This window comes from Gadus macrocephalus, chromosome 21 (assembly GCF_031168955.1).
Source record: "Gadus macrocephalus chromosome 21, ASM3116895v1".
Classification (NCBI taxonomy): domain Eukaryota; kingdom Metazoa; phylum Chordata; class Actinopteri; order Gadiformes; family Gadidae; genus Gadus; species Gadus macrocephalus.
The window spans coordinates 9160009-9187387 of record NC_082402.1 but is presented as its reverse complement, the minus strand read 5'-3'; the positions used below and the strand labels follow the sequence as shown (position 1 = coordinate 9187387).

Below are 27379 nucleotides of genomic sequence, written 5' to 3'. Positions count from 1 at the left end.
CCAGAGATGTACTTTATTAACCACAACAACATGTCTGCAGGGGCATGAGTCAGGCTGGGTACACACTATGCATCAAACGATGGCTGAGTTGATAAGTGTTTTGATATAGTTAAGAGGTTTTGAGTTATCGTAGTTAAGCCAGAGACAAAACCAAATTCATTAACATGTGAACACTACGGACCTGGGTATGTGTTCTAACAATCTCACTGCATCACCAACAAAAGTTTTCCCACGTTCTTCTGCATGTAAAAATACTTGCCCTTGCACAAAACCCAATTGAATTTCTGTCTGTGTGACCTGACTTAGAGCCACTCACCACAGGAAAGCATCTGAGCAAGTGTTGCAACAGAATCTGTATAATTTCTAAATGAGAGTTAACTATATAAATCTCTGTTGAGTCACTTTAGCCGATGCTTTAGTCACGGTATATAAACAGTGAGTTCAGACACATGTCATTAAGGAGCAGGTAGGGGTTAGGGGCAGCTCGCTCAAGGACTCCATGACAGTCAGGCTGTGGAGTGTGGACATTGGGGTTGGAACCCTGATGTAAATTATTTTAGTCTGTTATTTCTGATGACATATGTCAAGCTAACAACAGTTATGAATGGTTTCTTCACCACATAATGGACCGCACCATATAAGGTTTTAACGATTTTAAAGATAAGTTAAAGACTAAAAACATGGCCACTTCGCCATTTCCGTTTAAGCCCAGACAGACCAAAGGTTTACCTGGGTCAGTTAGAACATGTAGGCGTGGCCTATTTACCGCTCCGCCCCCTCCCAATATAACGGTTTATTTACCTGTGTTCGGGAGATGCTTCATGAACCACCTCCAGAACACAAGCCTGTTTAACTTGTGCCTCTGTTAGAATAAACCAAGTGTTGAACATTTACCACTCTCCTAGTCATACCTAGCACGAGACGACCATACCACTAAGGATCAAAGTAGTTTTTCCTCAATAACCCACAACCAATCTATCTGGGAGTCAAACACCTCAACAAGTAGCTGACGACTTGTTCCATGTTTCTCTTTGTTCTGTCATTGATGTTTAATCCACAAGGAGCCGCCAGCAGCAGCCCAACATCAAGGCCCCCATCAACACCAACACCACGTACACCCAACGGTATTTCATCTCTATCTTGTGTTGTGTTTCAAAATGGTGTTCTTTCTTAATCTGTGGATTTAGGTCATGTAAATCATCAACATATGTGTTATAACGGTCCGACCACCACCACAGCCAACCCTATGAAACCATCACACTTCCTACTTCAGGTTCACAGGAACACAGCGCTGGCCAGTGACGTAGGCCTGCTTCATTAACCACGACCATTGCAGCATGTCTGCAAACTAGTTTGGGTGGGATGTAGCCTGGGAACAATACAGATCTGAGCTCATGTTTTATTTGCTATTTACATATGCACAATTTGCATTAGCGAAAACCACAAGCACATCCCAACCAACCTCACCTACAGTGAAAGGTATTTCATCTCTTATCTTGTGGAGCCATGTTTCAAAATGGTGTCTTTATCCATCATGTAACTCTGAGAACTTGGTAGTGGAGGTCAGTCAATTGGGTCACTTCCAGTTAGTGCTGCCATTTGTCTTAAGGTAGGCTATTATTTTGCTGTTAAAAATAAGTGAGGCTGAATCTGAATTAAAATACATGATTATTGTTTCAATGGTTATGAAATATTTTCCTATAGTAAGGAGGTTTTTAGTTATTAGGCTATAGTTCAATTAGAAACCAAAGTGAGCTGTATATATTTACATCTATTGACTCATAGTGGCCATAGGATGTGTGTTAATGATCTGATAATCTAAGACAACGTTTTCACAACTTCATCAGCACACAAAATACTTCCCCATACGCTGTGACAGATGAATGTCTGGCCGCATGTGAACCGATGGCCACAGCAACACGTCTGCAAATGAAATGGCTGTGAGATATCGAATCTGCATCTTTTCTAAAGGACATGAACATACACATTTTCACAAAAGTGAAAATGTGCTCAGAACTGAAAATGTTGGGTCAAAGTGGGGTTCAAACCCAGAACCTTTTGGCTGGGAGTCAACCTCTAAAACTAGGATCATATTCTGTGTTCTATCATCGAATCTTTTCTATAGTGTGTCGGTTTTAACCTTAAGTCATTTTGAATAGCAGACCATGGCCAGATATGTACACTTAGTTAGACCATCCTACTCTCTTTCATCCTATTATTTATATATAAAGTCTGTTTAATGTTCTGTGGTTTCAGACATAACCCCATGTTGGTTGTTATAATGGTAAATGGACTCCATCACCCTCTGTAACCACTCAAGGCGTTGTACCATCAGCTCATGGAGGTCGCTGTGATCTCTTGCAGCTCCTACAGCGGGGGTCCTGCTGCGGGTCCTGGTGCTGCTGGGCTTCTCCGTCCTGACCCTGGTGGTTCTGCTCCGCCTCATTGGCTGGTGGAGAACCAGAGGTGAGGAGAGAGAAAGAGGGGGGGGGGGAAGAGAGAGAGAGAGAGAGAGAGAGAGAGAGAGACAGAGACAGAGACACAGAGACACAGAGACACAGAGAGACAGAGAGACGGAGAGAGAGTCTAAATTTGTCTTGAAGATGTTGCAACCCGGCTTGGTGAGTGAGCCGCCTCCTTCCAATCAGCACACAATCTGGAGCTTACATAAAGCCGAAATGGCACTTTTATTCAAACATAAATTATTTATCTATCAAAGCAAACAAAACTCAGCTTTGGAGGAATTCACAGTCTTCTTCCTCCCGGTGGAATCACACCACCCACGAGCCTGGTCTCTCCGCACACGCGAACCCAGGAGAGCCCTGAATGAGGGTGGAAGCATGCTTTTTAAAGCATGCTTCCACACGTGCTCCTCAGGTGCTCCGCATTTCAATGATTGGCACCAATGTTCTTACTGGCGCCATCTGTTGAGAATCGGTGGTACACCACCTCCACAACCTGCCCCCTTGGCCTCCAGGGGCGCTGGGCCAGAGACGGGTTGCCACAAAGATTTTTTATTTAGTGAACAACATTAAGCAAAACAGCACCTATTTCTGTGTTGTGCCGTTTTCCTTGTCCTCCAGAAGGCTTAAAGTCTAGTCCTTGGGGTGAGGGGGTGTCTAATATAGTGTGGGTCTGTGAAGGCCTTTGAGACTGTAACTGAGTTAAGGGCTTTACTAATAGTCTTTACTTAACTTGTGGTCACGTCTCCATCTTCACACCTGTTTTTATCGCCATGGAAACACTGACTGTGGCTTTCTCTCCACCAGGTAACAAGGCGGCAACAGAAGAGTGCATTGTGAGTTAAAGACCAAAGAGGATGAATTACAGTAACAGGTTGTGTTCGTGGCCAGGTTGACTTGTTCTCTATTTACTGTGTTGCTCAACAAGTGGAGAATATTACAACGATCCACACTAAGCAGGTCAATGTTAGCAGAGGCTGCTTCCATTTTAAATACATGTTAGTAATAATAACATTTAAAATGTTGCAGTAAAGGAGGGTGGGGTGTTTATTGAGGCTTAGCAATATAAAAGGAAGAGACTACTGCAGATTTGTGATTATCGAGCAGCTCTAGCAGTCTACAATGCACTTTGTTGAGTTGTCGTTTTGGGATTTAGAAAACTCTTTGAAATGTGATATATTACTCTTTAAACTACCACTTGAATGATCTCCATCTGATTGGCTACTCTGAACTCTGTCCAGTCTATTTTTAAGCTGTAGGTGCCGTAGCACAGTTTCCTGTAGCAGCTCTAATGTTGATGCGATGCAGTGATAGTTGTAGAGGGTCGGTCCCTTTGGAGGGCGGTGGCTGCTAGAGGGATGTGAGCAGCACTAACTGATGACTGTGTTGGTGCAGGGTCTGAACTCTGCCAGCGACGCCCCGCCAGCCAGAGAACGCCTCGGCCCAGGGGCCAGTGACCAGGTGAGACTCTTTCACCCATTACACACACACACACACACACACACACACACACACACACACACACACACAATATTCATTCACTCATCATTCATTCTGTCGTGTAATTGTCAAATTGAATACATCTCACATGCACATCTTAATGTCTGGTTTCTTTGAATTAATTATTCAATTTTTTTTAATTAATGCAATTATAATTCATCGTATCCAAATTGAAATATACGTTTATATATAAATACATAAAAGATATACCCTCTGTCTATTTTTCCATAGTTTTTATTGTTGAGTTTTTTTATTCTAATTTCTGTACTTTCTGCTGAGTCTCCCTTATTTCCCACCTTGGATTGATGAAGTACACTTTATCTTCTCTCATGTGAATGTGCAGCAGCAGCACAGTGTGGATATGGACCTGGACTGGGCTCCCAGGGGCCCCTCTGTGGTCCAGCGTGGTGGGCAGAGGGCAGTAGGCTCAGCACAGGTAAACATTATAGACTCAGCCACGCCCACCTCACAGGTCACACATGGACCTGAGACACAGAGAAGGTTGGGGGGAGTCAACAGAGCAACATTTAAAAGGTTTACATTTCAATCTGAATCTCCATGAAATGTTCCTGGCTTGGCTTCTCTAATAAAATATAATTTTCCATATCATGAAATGCGTCAATTGGTGAATAAATGTTATGGGTACAAGACTGTGTCACGCAAGTGTTTATGTCTGTTGGTACACAGTTTTACCAACATTTATTAAACAAAGAGGAAATACGTTGTAAAAAGGACAAACCCTTTAAAAGGACATTTCATGGAGATTCAGATTTAATTAAAAATATGTATTTTGGTTCTTACAGGACCAAGAGGATCCTGGGGAACTTAGTGATGCGGCTACCTATGAAAACATGAGGGCCCCTCCCAGATGTGTTGGGGACACTGCAGACACGGGCGTCCATTTTGTCACCGTCCACCAACTGTCAAAATGACAAACGTCTGGACAACACGTGATGAAGCAGGGGGAAGCGGTCGGAGCTAGCTTATTGTTGTCGTGTTCAGATGCATTATAACCGACTGAACAAACTTTGTTTCCCTTGGTCCTTAAACAAGCATTTAGGCCTACACAACAAGCAGTAGGTCTACACTCGGTAGTCCTTAACACCGTTTGGGCTGTACATACATGACATTTATACTCAACGAAAATAATGAAATGAATACAAAATCCATGGAGCAATAATTGCTGAATGCGTTCTCATAAATGTAAGTGATGGGAACATGTTTTACAAATGAGTTGATATGTTGTCCTTGACAGGACGCCAGAGACCAAACAAAATATATGAAAAATAATAAACGGACCAATGAACACAAAAGTATTTAGCCAACATTATTGGTGAGGTTAATTATATAATACGACTATTTTAAAGCTCTTTTATTTAAAAATTTTCTTGTTCTACCAAACACCATATTCTGTTATGCGTTAGATATATAGGCTACAAATGTAAATGAGATGTACTTTCAACTGTGCAATAAATATTCTGATTTCTCCATTTTGCGTTTTAAGTTCATAATGAGATTTAACAGAAATATAAAAGCTTGTGATCTTACATTTTAGTCAAGCATGGATGAGGAGAGCCAAATATAATTGACAAAAAGAGGCAAACCAGGTTGTGGGTGCAGGCAGGCAGGTAGGACCCAGATGCAGACGGGTAACGAAAACTGCACTTTATTTCCGCCAAAAGGCTAAGGAGCAAGGAACAAGGGAACACAGGTAACTACAGAGAACACGCAGGACCAACCAACAACAACCACAATGACAGCACCAGGAACAAAGGAAAGACAAGGGCTTAAGTAACAAACACAAGACACGCAACGAGGAACAGCTGAGACACATTAGGGGAGGGAGCAGTAATCAACACAGGAGGGAAACACAGGGAAACACACCAAAACACGACACAGACCATGACAAAACCATTGCTTTCAGATCAAAGATAAAGTGTTTCACATGTAAGCTATTTCTTATGCTATTAAGCACTAGTATAAGCGAACCATAGATCTTGGATTGTTATAATCTAAGATGAAGTGGTAACCGAGTATAGGCCAACTGATTTTTCCTCTTCAGTTCAATAAAATTAGACTTTTAAAACATTGTCAATCATGCACCCAGCAAACAAAGCATCGACAACATTATGCATCTTCTATTTCATTGATCACATGTCACTACAAACTACTCAGAAATGTTGTTATGTAACCAAATAAGTCCATCTGCACAGTGGACAATCAGTGGAGTGTATGAATTCTCAAAGTACTTTATTGTCTGTCTGTAACTCGTCTGAAGAAAGAGCCTCTAAAAAAAAAATTGTAAATCATGAAACTTGCATTTAGTGCTGCAATTCGTTTTTGAGGCATTTTTTAAGAGGTTAGGAGGTTTTAGTTATTATATTTCAATTAGAATCAAAATTGAGTAAATAGTGACTGAGTGAAGTGTTACACTGTAGGAACGTGAGTCTGGGTGCCTGGGTGCTCATTTCATCCTCATGACACAAAATGTAATATTTTATATTTATGTCTATTAGTGTTACTCGTTGAACTTTTGTAGTGTTCATAGTGGTCACTTGAATGTGTGTTCATAATCGAACGATGTCTGACACCAAAGTATTTGCAAGAGCGTTTTCAGCACACAATTATATGCTTCCTCTAATGCTGAGACAGAGAGGATTGGTTCCATGGTGCAGCCTGGAACCACGGACCACAGCAGCACCTCTACAGACGGCTGTGTTGAGAGGCCGGATCTGCTGCATCATTTCTAAACACCACAAAGCTTCAACCATATTACTCTTTAGTCATTCTAGCAGCTGCCTTTATCCAAAGTGAGGAGGAGTGAATTCAGATACATTATTAAGGAGCAGGTAGGGATATATATACGCTTCTTGCAGTTTGACATTGGACCCTTTTGCCCAGAACCTTGTCTAGCGATTAGGACACCATATCACAGACTATCTTGTAATCTAGCTTCCTATTATGTATCTATAGAAATTGTTCTTTTCATTTTTTCCATAAATTAGATAAAGCCAATTTTTATGATGCTTTCCGAAACTACGGCTGCTCAAGGTGCTTTTGGACCACATTCAGCCACTCATACATTCATGTAAACCATCAAGGGAACAGCCAGCTTGTGGTGGAGCAGTTAGGGTTGGGTCAGGGGTCTTGCTCAGGGAGACCTCATCACTGAGCCTGGAGGAGCAGGGGCTCGGACCAGCAACCTTCCAGTCTCCATAGGACCTGCTCTACCTCCTGAGCTGCTGCCGCCCTCGAATGAAACTCTTAACCTGAACTCTTCCTGTGTTGCAGCTGGGCTGCTACAGAACCACCGTCACAGGGCTAGGACTCCTAACTTCTAGAGTTAGGAGTCTCAGATGAGTATGTGATGAAACAAAGCCAGCAGCAGCAGCCAGCAGTAGAATTTAGAATAAAAAACGGTCAATTATCAATGTTTACCGTCAGGTGTAAACTTATTTTTTTGGTCCATAATTGATGAATGTTTGCTCACATGAGGGAAAGGGAATCAGCATTAATTTCCGGTAATTACAAATTTCCAAAGTTTATTAAAGTTAATCATAAATTAAACAAATTCCACGTCTGGTATCGGTAAAGTAGTCTACTAAAGCATTTATGAAAAGGCTAATATTTAGACAGCCTTTAGAGGACGCCATAGATTAAATTAATGGGAATGGGAAAATGTAGGCCTAAAACTGTTTTTATTAAACATCCATGGCTACAGTGAGACCGTATTAAAAGGAATGTTAAGTTTACAGTGTGTAAATGTGATTAAAGTGAGGGGTGTGAATCTGAGGTTTAGCTCATGCTTTTTTTATTTTTGAGTTTCTTTGTTCTACATGACAACTTTCTCTGTTTTGGCATTATGTAGAGTGAGTTAAGTGTGTGTGTGGTGGCTTTATATTAAAGAACTCTGTAAGGAAATGCCTGTGTTAACGTTGACTTGGGAAACCTGCTTTCTACTTAGGTTTCAGATGAGCAATTAAAAATATGTAGGCCTGTTGTATCTGAAAATAATACAACAGGCCTGCTCATCAGCATTGTTCATTATGTTATCATTTGGTAATGACATTGACCTGATATTCAATAAATATGTTCAACAAAAATAGACGATATAACTTAATGGTTTGAGATCAGAGGCAAAGCATTTCACATGTGGGCTACTTCCTATGCTATTAAGCGCTAGCAAAGGTAAACTATAATATTTTTGTATCACTGATGAGATGCCATTACAAACAAGGAAATGTCATTTTTTGCCCTCTACACGATTTACTTTACAATAAGTTTTAACACTCCAAGTCTGTATCTAATAATCCCTCGCGTGAAAAAGGAGGAGAGTAAAGAGGTTTGAGGAAGTGAGAGAACACTCGCTATAAGAAGCCTTGCTGTCCACAGTGAGCAGTAGTTTGAGTCATCTGACAGACAGACAAAAATAAAATGCTTCCCCATACGCTGTGACAGAGATGAATGTCCAGCCGCATGTGAACCGATGGCCACAGCAACACGTCTGCAAATGAAACGGCTGTGAGATATCGAAGGACATGAACGTACACATGTTCATAAAGGTGAAAACGTGGGGTTCAAATTTGGGTCAACCTCTATAAAAACTAGGATAATTTTCTGTATTCTATCATCAAATATTGTGCGTATGTCTGTTTAACCTTTAGTCTTTTCTATGGTTTCCAAAATAGGTCTACCCATGTAGGCTCTTAATTCATCTGAGATCCTGCCGACTATGAACCAGAGGAAGGTAACCTCTTCCTGTGTTCAGGTGGACCTATAGACCCAGGGTTAGCTGCAGGGGTAGCGCTGGGTACAGCGGTCCTGTTGATCGTGGGCCTGGTTCTCCTCATTCGCTGGCATAAAAGGAGAGGTGAGAGGAGACCATTGACACCATCATGTTGTCACGTCTACATCTGTCTACACACCGTTTATATCGCCATGGAAATGTTCACTGTGGCTTTCTCTTCACAGGAAACAAGAGGCCAAAGGACACCACAACCATTGTGAGTTTAAAACACAAAACTTAAACTATTTGGTTGAATAAGAAATAGCATTAAAACCATACAGCTCAATATTAGTAGAGGGGCATTCCGTGGTTATAATGCTACACAATGTAGCATTATAACTCAAGGGGGCCTCAGGCATGAGTGTTAATAATCTGACTATCGCTGACCGCGAGGTACAAAAATAAAATGACTTCCCCTTACGCTTTGACACATGAAGGTCTGCAGCGTGGGAACCACTGACCAAACAACACATCTGCAGCACGGCTGTGTTGAGATGAAGAATCTGAATCATTTATAAAGGACATGAACTTACTTTCAGTCATTTAAACAGCTGTTTCAATCCAAAGCGACTGAGATAATTAAGGGGTAGGTAGGGATATTGTCCTCTTATAGTTAGACATTGGGGTTAAAATCCAGAAGCTTTTGGCTGGAAGTCACCATAATCACTAGACTATCTTGCAGGCCTATTCTATCATCCTAGTTATATAGAAAGTCTGCTTATAACAAAATAATAATGCTAACAAATGGCATTAATACAACAATATAGTTTACAACAGCATCATTACTGCATTATAGCGTCAGTTATTATCACCACTGGGTTGTGTAAACCAGGGTTTTCAGCCTCGGGGTCGGTCCCCACTTGGGGTTGTGGGAGATGACTTATATTTAATACATATTTTATTATAAAATAAAAAATATACACACCATACATAACCATATATACACACCAAACATAACCAACCTTGTAGGAAATTACTACAAGGAAAATCCACTGGGACTTCCATATGATGAAAAGATGTTGATTGGGATAAAGAGTTAGCAGACGCATAAAATGTGTTGGGGTCACAAAATGGTTCTGATCTAAAAATGGGGTCATTGGCCAAAAGCTGTTGGGGACCCCACCACTGGTGAGACCAGCTGATGAGTAACTGGGTTCCTGTACTGGGTGCAGGGTCTGAACTCTATCAGGGACACCCTACCAGTCATAGGAGGCCTTCATGACCAGGTGAGACTTATTCATCCTTTTATCACACACACACACACACACACACACACACACACACACACACACACACACACACACACACACACACACACACACACACACACACACACACACACACACACACACACACACACAATTTATCCATGTAATTATGACATGGCATAAAGATGCGGCATATATTAATAAAAAGGGGGTGAAAGTAATTTAATTGAGCATAATACAATAACTATGGTATATGAATCTAATGCGTCTAACTCCACAACTCCTGACCGTGTCACAGTATCTCAGTGTGGACGGAGATCAGGGCGGAGGTCCAACATACGCCTTCCATGCCACCCTTTAGGTTGAGGACGGTTCCAGCAATGCAGTGACCTACTCCTCAGTGAGGGCCTCTCCCAGATGTGGAGAGAAGGCTGGTGATGTGGACGCCACCGTCAACCAACAAGCTAATAACAAAACGACTTCAGATGTGTACGGGATGAAACATAGCCAGCAGCAGCAGCCAGCAGTAGAAATGATGAATATATAAAAAGATAAAAAACTGTTATTGTCCATAATCCATATTTACCTTCAGATGGAAACACATTTTTTTTTATCAATAATTGCTGAATGCTCTTTCACATGAGGGTTATCAGAGGGAAAAGTGATGTACAATTAATTACCGGTAATCACAAATTACCAAAGTTTATTACATTTAATCATAAATTGCAAATATTTACGGTCTCGTATCGATGAAGGAGGCTTCATATCTTATGAAATTGCTAGTATTTAGACAGCCTTTAGAGGGCGTCAGAGACTAAACTGATGGGTAATGTAAAAAAGTCGGCCTAGAACTGTTCTTATTAAACATCCCTGGCTACAGTGAGACCGTATTAAAAGGAATGGTAAGTTTATGTGTAAATGTGTTTAAAGTTAGGGGTGCAAATCTGAGGTTTTAGCTCATGCTTTTTTATATTTAAGTTGCTTGACACATTTTTCTGTTTTGGCATTATGTCGAGTATATATGAGTGTATTTGGTGAGCTTTATATTAAATATCTCTGTAAGGTAACGCCTGTGTCAACGTTGACTTGAGAAACCTGATTTCTTCTTAGGTTTGTGATGAGCGATTAAAAATATATAATTTCCTGTTGTTTACCTGTTTACCACTTCCACATTTTAACAAAATTAAAAATTTAAATAATACAATAGGCCTGCTCCTCACCATTTTGCATAATGTTCATGTTGTACAATCGTTGTGAAATTGAACTGTTCATTCAATAAAAATAGACGATAAATACAACCCAATAGTTTGAGATCAGAGGAAAAGTGTTTCACATGCTACTTTTTAGGCCATTAAGGGCTAGCAAAGGTAAACCATCGTATTTTTCTATCACTGATTAGACGTTATTACAAACAAATAGGATATGTTATTATATACCCAAATAAGTCCACCTTCACAATTTACTGATATGTTTTTATGGTTCATGTCTGTACCAGGTAATCTCTCATGTGAAAAAAGAGGAGAGTAAAGTGTTGGAGGTTTGAGGAAGTGAGAGAACACTATAAGAAGCCTTGCTCTCCACAGTGAGCAGTAGTTTGAGCTATCAGACAGACAGAAAGACAGACATACAGATAGACAGATATGGCTGCTTCTCCGTCATACAAAGGTAAGGACTTTAAATAAACAAGATAATAAAAACTAGCAAAGTTATCAGTGGGTGTTTGTGTTTGATGGCCTTAAAGTTATTTATTCAAATCAAAAGGTGTATAGTTTGCTAAACATTACATAACTGATTGTTCTCTCTAACAGATATCCTTCCAATCAATGAAGAATGTAACAAAGTAACTTTCTCCTCAGATCATGGAAGAACAGAGTTAGTAGCTGGAGATTGTGTCTCTCTATCATGCGGGGCTCGGAGTGACTGTTCCCATATTACCTGGAATTTCAGTCACGACAAAAAGGGTACTGTAGAATTGGTTGCAAAAGGGAATGTTCATTCTGAATCCAAGGAAGGAAAACTACATGTTACAAAAGAGTGTTCTCTGGAGGTAAAGAAGTTGGTAAAGGAAGATGAAGGTGTTTACACCTGCAGAGAGTTCCCATCATCAGGAGGATACATTGATCATACACAGCATGAAGTAAAACTAATAAGTAAGTATTTATATTTTTATGTACTCTCCTAAATTAACCATTTTGGGTTAAAACACTTTGGGAAAAATATGACGTGTGTAGTGTTTCAATTATTCATATTTGAATATAGTGTCATGGATCCTCTGATTGAGATTTGAGAATCCTGTGTGACGATGAGATTAACTTTTAACAGTTTAATTAGATGTCTTCATTACTGTAGACATTTTCTTACATTCATTTGTTTGTTACATTTTTATAGTCTTCAAGTCTCATGGTCTTCAGTTATTCATCAGTATAATATCTGGCCCACAGACACACCACCAGAACAAAACCCTCCACCCTGTTATGAAAGGATATATTTGAAGCTGGTGTAGTTGTTGTAAAGAGTGATCAAGATAGTTTCTAATACAGTATGACTGTAGACAATTTCTTACATTATATGTATGTTTAGTAATTCCATGTTGGTCTTTGTTCTGTCTTTGCTTTTAATCCACATTGAGCAGCAAGCACAAACAGAAGTGAAAGGTATTTTATCTCTTATCATGTGGAGCCATGTTTCAGAATAGTGTCTTTATCTGTCATGTAACTCTGATGCTTTGGTAGTGGATGAATCAATGAATGCATGCCAGCATTAAGAACATGATAATCTTTGACATTATCACCACCAAATATGATGAGAACATCCCAAAATCGTCAGTTATAACTGTAGATATATCTTATTTTTTGTGGTTTTGTTTGTTTGTTTAGTTACATTTAAGACATAAACATCATTTATGAATCAGAAAAAAAATCTGGCCCACACACACAATCAGCAGGAAAAAACTCCCATCCCTTGTCTCAAATGTTTTTTTTAATTAATTTGTTGGAAAGAGTTATTGTGATGGTTTACTTATTCCATGTTTCTCTTTGTTTTGTCAGTGCCTTTGCCACATGGAGTAGCGAACACAACTTGCACAAGCACATCCAAACCAACCACTACACCAGTGAAAGGTAACTCATCTCTATCATGTGGAGCCATGTTTCTAAACGGTGTCTTTATCCATCATGTAACTCTGAGGACTTGGTAGTGGAGGTACGAGAGGCCTACCATGAGGAACCTGTAACATCTCTGACATCTCCACTAAAGTATGGTGAAACAATCACACATTCTCCCGTTATAAGTGAAAACCTTGATAAAACTCAACGCTTGTCTAAAATGATATTTTAAAGCATATTTGTTATAAGGAGTGAGTAATGTTCCTCTTTTCCATTGATTTTAATCCACAAGGAGCAGCCAGCAGCAGCCCAGCAGCAAGGCCCTCAACATCAACACCAACCACACACACACTGAACGGTATTCTATCACTGTCATGGTTTAAAATGGTGTGTTTCTATCTATCCCTGTTACTCTGTGGACTTGTAGCATCAAGTTATGTCTTCTAACTATCTAACTTCACCACAACCAACACTAGCAACCCATCACACTTCCTACTTCTGTTACACAGAAACACAGAGCTGGCCAGAGATGTACTAATTTATTAATTCCATGTTTCTCTTTGTTTTGTCATTGCTTTTGGCATATGGAGTAGCAAACACAACTTGCACAAGCACATCCAAACCAACCACTACACCAGTGAAAGTTATTTAATCTCTATTGTGTGGAGCCATGTTTCAAAATGGTGTCTAAATCTATCATGTAACTCTGAGGACTTGAAGCATCAAGTTATGTCTATCTAACAATCAGCACAACCAACACTAGTAAACCATCACGCTTCCTGCCTCTGTTTCACAGAAACACAGAGCTGGTCAGAGATGTACTTTATTAACCACAACAACATGTCTGCAGGGGCCTGAGTCAGGCTGGATACACACTCTGCATCAAGCGATGGCTGAGTTGATAAGTGTTTTGATATGGTTAAGAGGTTTTGAGTTATCATAGTTAAGCCAGAGACAAAACCAAATTCATTAACATGTAAACACTACGGACCTGGGTATGTGTTCTAACAATCTCACTGCATCACCAACAAAAGTTTTCCCACTTTCCTCTGCATGCTAAAATACATTCCCTTGCATAAAACCAAATTGAACCGCTCCGCCCCCTCCCAATATAACGGTTTATTTACCCGTGTTCGTGAGATGCTTCATGAACCACCTCCAGAACGCAAGCCTGTTTACCTTGTGCCACTGTTAGAATAAACCATGTGTTGAACATTTACCACTCTCCTAGTTATACCTAGCACGAGACGACCATACCACAAAGGATCAAAGTAGTTTTTCCTCAAGAACCCACAACCAATCTATCTGGGAGTCAAACACCTCAACAAGTAGCAGACGACTTGTTCCATGTTTCTCTTTGTTCTGTCGTTGATGTTTAATCCACAAGGAGCCGCCAGCAGCAGCCCAACATCAAGGCCCCCATCAACATCAACACCACGTACACCCAACGGTATTTCATCTCGTGTTTCATCTTGTGTTTCAAAATGGTGTTCTTTCTTAATCTGTGGATTTAGGTCATGTAAATCATCAACATATGTGTTATAACGGTCCGACCATCACCACAGACAACCCTATGAAACCATCACACTTCCTACTTCATGTTCACAGGATCACAGCGCTGGCCAGTGACGTAGGCCTGCTTCATTAACCACAACCATTGCAGCCTGTCTGCACACTAGTTTGGGTGGGATGTAGCCTGGGAACAAGACGAGTCTGAGCTCATGTTTTATTTGCCATTCACATATGCACAATTTGCATTAGCGAAAACCACAAGCACATCCCAACCAACCTCAACTACAGTGAAAGGTGTTTCATCTCTATCTTGAGGAGCCATGTTTCAAAATGGTTTCTTTATCTATCATGTAACTCTGAGGACTTGGTAGTGGAGGTCAGTCAATTGGGTCACTGCCAGTTAGTGCTGCTATTTCTCTTGTGGTAGGCTATTATTTTGCTGTTAAAAATAAGTGAGGCTGAATCTGCATTAAAATACATGATTATTGTTTCAATGGTTATGAAACATTTTCCTATAGTAAGGAGGTTTTTAGTTATTAGGCTATAGTTCAATTAGAAACCAAAGTGAGCTGTATATATTTACATCTATTGACTCATAGTGGCCATAGGATGTGTGTGAATGATCTGATAATCTAACACAACGTTTTCACAACTTCATCAGCACACAAAATACTTCCCCATACGCGTTGACAGATGAATGTCTGGCCGCATGTGAACCGATGGCCACACGTCTGCAAATGAAATGGCTGTGAGATATCGAATCAGCATCTTTTCTAAAGGACATGAACATAAACATCTTCACAAAAGTGAAAATGTGCTCAGAACTGAAAATGTGTTGTCAAACTGGGGTTCAAACCCAGAACCTTTTGGCTGGGAGTCAACCTCTAAAACTAGGATCATATTCTGTGTTCTATCATCAAATCGTTTCTATAGTGTGTCGGTTTTAACCTTTAGTCATTTTGAATAGCAGACCATGGCCAGATATGTACACTTAGTTAGACCATCCTACTCTCTTTCATCCTATCATTTATATATAAAGTCTGTTTAATGTTCTGTGGTTCCAGACATAACCCCATGTTGGTTGTTATAATGGTAAATGGCCTCCAACACCCTCTGTAACCACTCAAGGCGTTGTACCATCAGCTCATGGAGGTCGGTGTGATCTCTTGCAGCTCCTACAGCGGGGGTCCTGCTGCGGGTCCTGGTGCTGCTGGGCTTCTCCGTCCTGACCCTGGTGGTTCTGCTCCGCCTCATTGGCTGGTGGAGAACCAGAGGTGAGGAGAGAGAGAGAGAGGGGGGGGGGGGGGAAGAGAGAGAGAGAGAGAGCGAGAGTGAGAGCGGGGGGAAGAGAGAGAGAGAGAGAGAGAGGGGGGGGGGGGAGAGAGAGGGGAGAGAGAGAGAGAGGGGAGAGAGAGAGAGGGTTTAAGACCTCATGTGTGTTCCATCTCAAGGCTAAATAGATCTTGGATATTTAGAGTCTTAAAGAGACTTTGCATCAAAAAGGCAGCACCTATTTCTGTGTTGTGCCGTTTTCCTTGTCCTCCAGAAGGCTTAAAGTCTAGTCCTTGGGGTGAGGGGGTGTCTTATATAGTGTGGGTCTGTGAAGGCCTTTGGGACTTTAACTGAGTTGAGGGCTTTACTAATAGTCTTTACTTGACTTGTGGTCACGTCTCCATCTTCACACCTGTTTATATTGCCATGGAAACACTGACTGGGGCTTTCTCTCCACCAGGTAACAAGGCGGCAACAGAAGAGTGCATTGTGAGTTAAAGACCAAAGAGGATGAATTACAGTAACGGGTTGTGTTCGTGGCCAGGTTGACTTGTTCTCTATTTACTGTGTTGCTCAACAAGTGGAGAAAATTACAACGATCCACACTAAGCAGCTCAATGTTAGCAGAGGCTGCTTCCATTTTAACTACATGTTAGTAATAATAACATTTAAAATGTTGCAGTAAAGGAGGGTGGGGTGTTTAATGAGGCTTAGCAATATAAAAGGAAGAGACTACTGCTGATTTGAGATTATCGAGCAGCTCTGCAGTCTACAATGCACTTTGTTGAGTTGTTTTGGGATTTAGAAAACCCTTTGAAATGTGATATATTAAACTACCACTTAAGAATGATCTCCATCTGATTGGCTACTCTGAACTCTGTCTAGTCTATTTTTAAGCTGTAGGTGCCGTAGCACAGTTTCCTGTAGCTGCTCTAATGTTGATGCGTTGCAGTGATAGCTGTAGAGGGTCGGTCCCTTTGGAGGGCGGTGGCTGCTAGAGGGATGTGAGCAGCAGTAACTGATGACTGTGTTGGTGCAGGGTCTGAACTCTGCCAGCGACGCCCCGCCAGCCAGAGAACGCCTCGGCCCAGGGGCCATTGACCAGGTGACACACACACACACACACACACACACACACACACACACACACACACACACACACACACACACACACACACACACACACACACACACACACACACACACACACAGTCCTGTAATTGTCAAATTGAATGCATCTCACATGCACATCTTAATGTCTGGTTTCTTTGAATTGATTATTATTATTTTTTTAAATTAATGCAATTATAGTTCATCGTATCCAAATTGAAATATAAATGTTTATATATAGATACATAAAATATATACCCTCTGTCTATTTTTCCATAGTTTTTATTGTTGAGTTTTTTATTCTAATCTCTGTACTTTCTGCTGAGTCTCCCTTATTTCCCACCTTGGATTAATGAAGTACACTTTATCTTTTCTTATGTTAATGTGTACCAGCAACACACATTAATTACCCTAATGTTATTGTGTGTATAAGATCTACTTTCTGTCTATCTTTCTGTTTTATATTCTTATTTAAAGGTTTTTATCTCTAGTTCCTCCCCTGTGGGATTAAAGGGGTTCATCTTATCTCATGTGAATGTGTAGCAGCAGCACACTGTGGATATGGACCTGGACTGGGCTCCCAGGGGCCCCTCTGTGGTCCAGCGTGGTGGGCAGAGGGCCGTAGGCTCAGCACAGGTAAACATTAGACTCAGCCACGCCCACCTCACAGGTCACACATGGACCTGAGACACAGAGAAGGTTGGGGGGGGGGGGGGGGGGGAGTCAACAGAGCAACATTTAAAAGGTTTACATTTCAATCTGAATCTCCATGAAATGTTCCTGGCTTGGCTTCTCTAATAAAATATAATTTTCCATATCATGAAATGTGTAAATTGGTGAATAAATTGTATGGGTACAAGTCTGTGTCACACCAGTCAACACCAGTTAACTTTCATAAAGTATGGCTCAAAGAGGGAGCAGAAAGCAGCGGGAGTAGCTTTGAGGACAGTGTTTGAGCGACTGTTTTCTTGTGTGGGTAATAGCCTACTATTGTCTGTTTATGTCTGTTTAATTCTCTGTTGGTACACACTTTTACCAACATTTATTAACCCATTTAAGCCGGGAAAGCATTGCCGCTGTTCTACCTTTAAAGCCGGGGGCGCTGTTGCGTCATTCTACCTTTAAGGACGGGAAAGCGTTTGCGTCGTTTTTCTGTAAAAGGGGGGTTTTTGCCCAAAGTGTCGGCCTCTGGGTCAATGAAATGCATCAGAATAGACACATATAGGTGTCAACTTGTTCCTCGTGAGTTTAGTTCAGAAATTTCTTCAAGCAAGTATGGCGGAATTTGAGACTGAAGACTTTTCTGACGGTAGCGATTTCGAGTTTCTCGGCTTCGAAGATGTTGATGAGGCCGAGTCCTTTGATGACGAATACGAACCGATTGACCGGGAATTATGGTTAAGGCACATGTTCGTGAATGACGACGAGGAAGAAGAAGTATGGAATGGGGCTATGGGAATGGGGCTGCTTGTGTTGCCGGTGCGAAGAGATTACTGGCGACAGAGTAAGAATCTCTTTCGGACGCAATTCGCCAGAAATATGTCCCGGGACAGATTTGCGGCCATCTGGAGGCAAGGACAATAGTAATACTTATTGATTGGGATGATGCTGTAATAAGTAATTACTACAGTTTATATGTAAGAGATGTATTACTGTCCCGGAGATGCGTAAAGCACCCGGGTGCGTAAAACCAGATAAGCTTCTCTGGAATGTCACTTATACTTATCAATAGTAATACTTATTGATTGTGATGATGCTGTAATAAGAAATGACGACAGTTTATATGTAAGAGATGTATTACTGTCCCGGAGATGCGTAAAGCACCCGTAAAACCAGATAAGCTTCTCTGGAATGTCACCACCAGTGGCGTAACAAGGCAACGACGGGCCCGTATGCAGGATGTTCAAGGCTCTTCCAAAGAATAGAGCTTCTTTGGATTTCACACCTAACTGCGATCTCCAGAACAATAAGGCCAAGGCTACTATACATTCCCAAATTATAGCCTGTATCTTTTAATTACGCTACTTCTTAGGATGGAATGCAATTGTATTTGTATTATGCATAATACTTTTATTCAGTAGTCATCACATACAAGTGCATGTAATTTAAAACGCAGACTGTTTACAGTTTTAGTCCCAGTCTGTTCCCCTTCCCATGTTTGTTATTATATACTTTATTACTTTCTTATATACTTATTTCACTTTATTATACTTTATTTTTTTTACAGTTTTGTGCTGTTCCTGCACTTTTACATATTTTTTTACTTTTTTATTTACTTTTCTACCTGTATGTAAATATTGTAAATATTTGTAAATAAAAACTCAAATTTCCCATGAAAGCCACAGGTGTCAGCTCTCAAATACTTTTTGAATTGTGTTCCTATCTGTTACAGGGGCTGAGAAATCAGTAATTTAGTAGGCGTTGACACAATTGCTGAATTTCTAGAAAAACTTCAGGTTTTGGGGGCTTTTCTGAAATCGCCTATAGGTTTTACAGGCATTTTTTCCAGGCGCTTTAGGCCTAAATGGGTTAAACAAATGAGGAAATACGTTGTAAACGTATACGTATAATGCAAGGGACATTTCATTGAGATTCAATTAATAATATATATTTTGGTTCTTACAGGACCAAGAGGATCCTGGTGAACTTAGCGATGCGGCTACCTATGAAAACCTGAGGGCCCCTCCCAGATGTGTTGGGGACACTGCAGACACAGGGGCGTCCATTTTCTCACCGTCCACCAACTGTCAAAATGACAAACGTCTGGATAACACGTGAGGAAGCAGGGGGAAGTGGTCGGAGCTATAGCTGGTTGTTGTTGTGTTCAGATGTATTATAACCGACTGAACAAATGTTGATTCCCTTGGTCCTTAAACAAGCATTTAGGCCTACACAACAAGCAGTAGGTCTACACTCGGTAGTCCTTAACACCGGTTGGGCTGTACATACATGACATGACATTTATACTCAACGAAAATAATGAAATTAATACAAAATCCATGGAGCAATAATTGCTGAATGCGTTTTCTCATAAATGTAAGTGATGGGAACATGTTTTTCAAATGAGTTGATATGTTGTCCTTGACAGGACGCCAGAGACCAAACAGAATATATGAAAAATAATAAACAGACCACACAAAGGTTTTTAGCCAACATTATTGGTGAGGTTAATTATAAAATAATAATACTATTTTAAAGCTCTTGCATTTACAATTTTTCTTGTTCTATCAAACACCATATTCTGTTATGCGTCAGATATATAGGCTACAAATGTAAATGAGATGTACTTTTAACTGTGCAATAAAAATATTCTGATATCTCCATTTTGCGTTTTAAATTCATAATGAGATTTAACAGAAATATAAAAGCTTCTGATTTTACATCTTGGTCAAGCATGGATGAGGAGAGCCAAATATAATTGACAAAAAGAGGCAAACCTGTTAAGGTTGTGGGTGCAGGCAGGCAGGTAGGACCCAGATGCAGACGGGTAACAAAAACTGCACTTTATTTCTGCCAAAAGGCAAGGCGCAAGGGAACACAGGTAACTACAGATAACACGCAGGACCAACAAACCACAATGACAGCACAAGGAACAAAGGAAAGACAAGGGCTTAAATACCAAACAAAAGACACGCAACGAGGAACAGATGAGACACATTAGGGGAGGGAGCAGTAATCAACACAGGAGGGAAACACAGGGAAACACACCAAAACACGACACAGACCATGACAAAACCATTGCTTTCAGATCAAAGATAAAGTGTTTCACATGTAAGCTATTTCTTATGCTATTCAGCACTAGAATAAGCGAACCATAGATCTTGGATTGTTATAATCTAAGATGAAGTGGTAACCGAGTATAGGCCAACTGATTTTTCCTCTTCAGTTCAATAAAATTAGACTTTTAAAACTTTGTCAATTATGCACCCAGCAAACAAAGCATCGACAACATTATGCATCTTCTATTTCATTGATCACATGTCATTACAAACTACTCAGAAATGTTGTTGTGTATGAAGTGTATGAATTCTCAAAGTACTTTATTGTCAGTCTGTAACTTGTCTGAAGAAAGACTACTCCCCTTTAATACGTGCCAGGGCCTAGAAAAAAATAAATAATTGTAAATCATGAAACTTGCATTTAGTGCTGCAATTAGTTTTTGCGGCATTTTTTAAGAGGTTAGGAGGTTTTAGTCATTGTATTTCAATTAGAATCTAAATTGAGTAAATAGTGACTCTGAGTGAAGTGTGACACTGTAGGAACGTGAGCCCGGGTGCCTGGGTGTTCATTTCATCCTCATGACACAAAATGTTAGATTTTATATTTATGTCTATTTGTGTTACTCTGTGAACTTTTGTAGTGTTCATAGTGGTCACTTGAATGTGTGATCATAATCGGACAATGTCTGACACAAAAGTATTTGCAAGAGCCTTTTCAGCACACAATTATATGCTTCCTCTAATGCCGTGACAGAGAGGATTGGTTCCATGGTGCAGCCTGGAACCACGGACCACAGCAGCGCCTCTACAGACGGCTGTGTTGAGAGGCCGGATCTAATGCATCATTTCTAAACACCACATAGCTTCAACCATATTACTCTTTAGTCATTCTAGCAGCTGCCTTTATCCAAAGTGAGGAAGAGTGAATTCAGATACATTATTAAGGAGCAGGTAGAGATATACGCTTCGTGCAGTTTGACATTGGACCCTTTTGCCCAGAACCTAGTCTTGTGATTAGGACTCCATAATCAGCGACTATCTCGTATTCTAGCTTCCTATTATTTATATATAGAAATTTCATTTTTACCATCAATTACATAAAGCCTTGTAGGTTTTTAATGAATCTGAAAATGGGCTGATTTTTATGATGCTTTCCGAATCTACGGCTGCTCAAGGTGCTTCACAATGGGACCACATTCAGCCATTCATACATTCATGTCAACCATCAAGGGAACAGCCAGCTTGTGGTGGAGCAGTTAGGGTTGGGTCAGGGGTCTTGCTCAGGGAGACCTCATCACTGAGCCTGGAGGAGCAGGGGCTCAAACCAGCAACCCTCCAGTCTCCATAGGACCTGCTCTACCTGCTGAGCTGCTGCCGCCCACGAATGAAACTCTTAACCTGAACTCTTCCTGTGTTGCAGCTGAGCTGCTACAGAACCACCGTCCCAGGGGTTAGAGTTGGGAGTCAAGGCTGGGTACAGCACTGCCCCTGATGGGCAAAATGACCAAAGGTCTACAGATTAGGATGTGATGAAGCAAAGCCAGCAGCAGCAAACAGCAGAAGAAATTATGAATCTATAAAAATATAGAAAACTGTCCATTATCAATATTTACCTTCAGGTCTAAAAACATCTTTTTTTTATGAATAATTGATGAATGCTTTTTCATCAAGTAAATTACAATTAATTACAAGAAAAAACTAATTTCCAATGTTTATTAAAGTTAAACATAAATTAAACAAATTTCCCCTCTGGTGTCATCAAAGGGCTAGTATTTAGACAGCCTTTAGAGGGCGCCATAGGCTAAACTGACGGGGAATGTGAAAAAGTAGGCCTAGAACTGTTCTTATTAAAGGGGACCTATTATGCTTTTTCGACTTTTATGACCTATAAACGTTGTTATAATGATTGATAGTCATGTTTAACCATACTAAAGTGTCAAATAATGACGTACATGCATTTCGACGTATTCCCTGCTGACAGTCTGGGGTGGCTGTGCAGAGCGCTAAACACTCGGGACAACGTTTGCGATTCACTTGTTCACATTTCCGGGAAATCATCTACGTAGAGGCACTCCTGCCCCGCCCCCATATGCCTGGTCAAATCTGCCCGCGCTCGCGCGCTTCAAGGAAGGTAACCAATCACAACGGAGTTGGGTTGGCAGGAGGGAGGCGAGGGGGCGGAGAAGGACGAAACCGAGCGTTGACAGAGAATGCTGAAAGCGCCCAGATGAGAGGAAGAGTTTCCCGAAAATCGACAGTTTTTTGTGCTGTGATTCGTGTCAGGTTGCGCTATAGGAGTCAATAATAAGAAATGAAGACCAGAAAAGTAGTATAATAGGTCCTCTTTAAACATCCATGGCTACAGTGAGACATCAAAAGGACTGCATTATGTTATGTTATGTTACGTTTACCGTGTGTAAATGTATGTTAAGCAAGATTTGAATCTGAGGTTTTAGTTCATGCTTCATTCATTTGTTGAGCTGCTTCTACATGACACCATCTTCTGTTTTGGCATAATGTAGTCTCACATTTTAGAAAAGTATTTGGTGAGAATTATATTAAAGGTCACTGTAAGAAGATCTTGAATATGAGTGCATCCCCCGTATAACACTTCCAAATGCGTCAAATGTATGGATGGACACTTATTTCATAGTTGGTTGAAAATTATTGATCAATATCCAGTATCCTGCTCACACAGGATACCCCAAAAAACACAGAATCCTTCATGGATACCTAACTTCTCTCTTTCTGCGTGTTAACCCTTTGTGCTCTCCTATTATTATTCTCCCATTCTTCTTCCAAATTCATCACAATAAGTATATCAAAGCACATGACAAAGGCGGGGCTAGCCGTTGCCGCCAATCATTACCCAAATACAAAAAGGTGTACCCACTGATACCTATTGGGTTACCGTTATTCAATAAAGCCAATCACAAACCGCCTACCCCCTCTCTAGGTTGAACAATTGTCGAGGTGTGATACCTGGGCAGAGTGGGCCCCAGACCTGTTGGTCTGAGGGGGATCTGTCGTTGGGCTGTGAGACAAGGGGAGGGCCATTTGGGGTTGGAGACAGAGGTCTAGCAGGGAGGAGGAGGAGGACAGGATGAAGGTGAAAACACATCAATTGTTTGATCAACTCCTCAGGTGTAGTGGAGGGATAGAGACCGATGGTTGGCAGGGAGGGGGATTAATACCAGGAGGAAAGTGGATACACATCATCAACTAAAAGTGGGGGTCAGAGATCTGTCAGGGAGGGGCGTGAGGAAAGGGGAAAGGTGTCTTCAGCTAACACTGGGGGTCAGAGACCGGGTTCTGGCAGGGAGGGGGAAACAGCATGAGACGAAACCATATCTGTTTTAAGATTATTACAATCAACATTCCTCCGTTTTCCTTCGTTCCTCCGTTCCTCTGTTTGAGACTTCTAGGTCTCATCAATCCAATGAGTGCAATCCTCAACAAAAGACAGTTCTCTACTCAAGCAGTAAAAGGCGGGCCGAGTCGAGTTGAGCTGGTACTGTCGGTGAAGAAGGGGCTTAGTCACTAGCTGGCTAGGTCTGGATGCACCTAGAAAATACCGAACTAGAAGTAACAGATTAAATTCTGTGCTACATAACCCAGGAATAAATAACAATAAAACCTGAGACTAGAGACATTAATTCCACTGGACCAATAGAAAACAATAATAACCAACCTACTTGATGTGGACTATCTATGATTTCTTTGAAGTGGATCTTCTCTGTATCTTTTTGTATTGCTCTCATAAGGTACTCCAATGTTTTAGCTTAGTTTTAAATATCACTGCATCTTATTTATACCTATTTTTTATGGTTTCTTTGTTGTATGTTTTTTTATATCTTATTTGTTTTGTTATTTTAATGCTATTTTTTTTTTATTCTTCTTTTAATTGTTAATACTTCCATGTGTGATTCCACTTTATTCCAGATAAAACATATTCAGTCCTACTCATGTTTAATACAGATGCTTTCTGTATCAACAGTTTTGTGTAGGACTATTTGAGATGACCAATAGAAATTAATATTTTCTCTTCCAAATTTTCAAACACAATGAACAAAATACAATAGGCCTTCTCCTCACCATTTTGCTCTATGTTATCATTTGGTCATGAAATGGAACTGATATAAAAAACGATACAACTCAATGGTTTGAGATCAGAGGCAAAGTGTTTCACATGTAGGCTACTTCCTATGCTACTTAGTGCTAGGAAAGGAAAACCATTGTATTCTCCTATCACTGATTACATGTCATTAAACAAATAGGAAATGTTATGACATGCCCAAATAAGTTTATCTTCAGAATGTACTTTATGATCTGTTTCCACAGTCCATGTCTGTACTAGATAATCTCTCATGTGAAAAAAGAGCAGAGCAAAGTGTTGGAGGTTTGAGGAAGTGAGAGAACACTCGCTATAAGAAGCCTTGCTCTCCACAGTGAGCAGTAGTTTGAGCTATCAGACAGACAGACAGACAGACAGACAGACAGACAGACAGACACAGAGAGACAGACAGACAGACAGACAGACAGACAGACAGACAGACAGACAGACAGACAGACAGACAGACAGACAGACAGACAGACAGACAGACAGACAGACAGACAGACAGATATGGTCACTCCTCTGCAACACAAAGGTAAGGACAAAAATATTGAATATGCAAGATAGTAAAAACTAGTGAAGTAATAAGTGGGTGTTGGTGTTTGATGGACTTGAAGTTATTTATTCAAATGAGAAGGTGCATAGTCCGCTTATCATTACATAACTGATTGTTCTCTCTCACAGATATCCTTCCAATCAATGACACATGTGATGAAGTGTTATCAACTTTCTCCTCAGATCATGGAAGAACAGAGTTCAGAGCTGGAGATTGTATCTCTCTATCATGTGATGGGGCTCCGAGTAACTGTTCCAGTATTACCTGGCTGTTCAATTACAAGAATGATGTGACTGATACATTATTTGAAGAAGGGAAGTTTAAGTCTGAAGGCAAGAAAGAAAGACTACATGTTACAAAGGAGTGTTCTCTGGAGGTGAAGACTCTGAGAGAGGAAGATGAAGGTCGTTACACCTGCAGATCCTTTCCATCATCAGGAGTAGAGTATGATCATGCAACGCATCAACTAAAGCTAATGAGTGAGTATTCATATTCTTAAGTACTAACCTTAATTAACACTGTTGGGTTAAAACTCTTCCATGCGAATAATATGACCTGTGTGGTGTTTCAATTATTAATGTTTGAATATGGGGTCCTCTGATTGAGTTTTGAGAATCATCTGTGACTATGAGATTAACTTTTATCAGTTTAAATAGATGTCTTTTTTACTTTCAACATTTTCTTACGTTATTTCTTTCCTAAGTTTTTATAGTCTTCAAGCCTCATGGACTTCAGTTATTCATCAGTATAATATCTGGCCCACATACACACCACCAGAACAAAACCCTCCATCCTGTTATAAAAGGATATATTTTAAGCTGGTTTAGTTGTTGAAAAAGAGTGATTAGGATAGTTTCTGATACCATATTTCTCTTTTCTTTCCCATTGGATATATCAGATATATTACTGTGGACATTTTCTTACATTTTTTTTATATTTACAATCTGACAATCTCTCACTGCATCACCAACAAAGTTTTACCACGTTCTTCCACATGCAAAAATACTTGCCCTGGCACAAAACAGCATTGGTAATCTGTCTGTGTGACCCGAGAGCCACTAAACACAGCAAAGCATATGAGCAAGTGTTGCAACATAATCTGCATGATTTCTAAATGAGAGATAACTAAATCTCTATTGAGTCACTTTAGCAGATGCTTTAGTCAAGGTGTACAAACTGTGAGTTCAGACACATGTCATTAAGGAGCAGGTAGGGGTTAAGGCAGGCTGTGGAGTCAACCTTGAAACCATCACACTTCCTACTTCATCTTCACAGGAACACAGTCCTGGCCAGTGACGTAGGCCTGCTTCATTAACCACACCCATTGCAGCCTGTCTGCAAACTAGTTTGGGTGGGATGTAGCCTGGGAACAAGACAAATCTGAACTCATGTTTTATCTGCTATATACATACGCACAATTTGCATTACGAAAACCACAAGCACATCCCCACCAACCTCACCTACAGTGAAAGGTAATTCATCTGAGGAGCCATGTTTCAAAATGGTGTCTATAACTATATTTACCTACTGTTGGTGCTTTTTGTCTTGTGGTAGGCTGTTATTTGTCTGTTAAAAATGAGTGAAACAGAGTCTGCATTAAAATACATGATTATTGTCGAGAGGTTTTTAGCTATAACGTTATATTTAAATTAGAAGCAAAGGTGAGCTGTATATATTTCAATCTATTGACTCATAGTGGCCATAGGATGTGTGTTAATGATCTGATAATCTAACAACGTTTTCACAACTTCATCAGCACACAAAATACTTCCCCATACGCTGTGACAGATGAATGTCTGGCCGCATGTGAACCGAATAACCGATGGCCACAGCAACACGTCAAATGAGGTTGCAAATGCAACGGCAGTGCGATATCGAATCTGCATATTTTCTAAAGGACATGTTTTCACAAAAGTGAAAAAATGGGGTTCAAATTTGGGTTCAAACCCAGAACTTTTTGCCTTGGAGTCAACCTCTATAAAAACCAGGATAATATTCTGTATTCTATCATCAAATATTGTACATAATATGTCTGT

At 40.4% G+C, this 27379-nt stretch overlaps 2 protein-coding genes across 3 annotated transcripts in view; both read left to right on the top strand.

Moving 5' to 3' along the window:
• Positions 1-12620: 12620 nt before the first annotated feature.
• Positions 12621-19736, top strand: LOC132449505 (uncharacterized). 2 transcript variants are annotated; one of them, XM_060041185.1, is made up of 7 exons: positions 12621-13075; positions 13353-13418; positions 15745-15846; positions 16305-16333; positions 16884-16949; positions 17498-17590; positions 19580-19736. In XM_060041185.1, exons 1-7 carry the CDS (start codon positions 12982-12984, stop codon positions 19730-19732), a joined length of 603 nt encoding a protein of 200 aa, XP_059897168.1. In that variant the 5' UTR covers positions 12621-12981; the 3' UTR covers positions 19733-19736. The 2 variants fall into 2 exon arrangements, with proteins under 2 accessions (XP_059897168.1, XP_059897169.1); XM_060041186.1 differs by lacking the exon at positions 13353-13418.
• Positions 19737-25149: 5413 nt separating this feature from the next.
• The window catches only part of LOC132449500 (uncharacterized), a 55829-nt gene continuing 53599 nt past the window's right edge, over positions 25150-27379 (top strand). The window contains exons 1-2 of the mRNA XM_060041162.1: positions 25150-25322; positions 25526-25822. Coding sequence (XP_059897145.1) covers positions 25298-25322; positions 25526-25822 — 322 coding nt within the window. The 5' untranslated portion in view covers positions 25150-25297. The remainder of the gene's footprint in view (positions 25323-25525; positions 25823-27379) is intronic.

Bases quoted from the DNA above. Each gene is read 5' to 3' on its own strand.
- LOC132449505 (XM_060041185.1), top strand. From the start codon at position 12,982: ATGTTTCTCTTTGTTTTGTCAGTGCCTTTGCCACATGGAGTAGCGAAC. The intron at 13,419-15,744 runs GTATTCTATCAC...GATCTCTTGCAG, and splicing joins AACCACACACACACTGAACG to CTCCTACAGCGGGGGTCCTG. The intron at 17,591-19,579 runs GTAAACATTAGA...TGGTTCTTACAG, and splicing joins GGGCCGTAGGCTCAGCACAG to GACCAAGAGGATCCTGGTGA.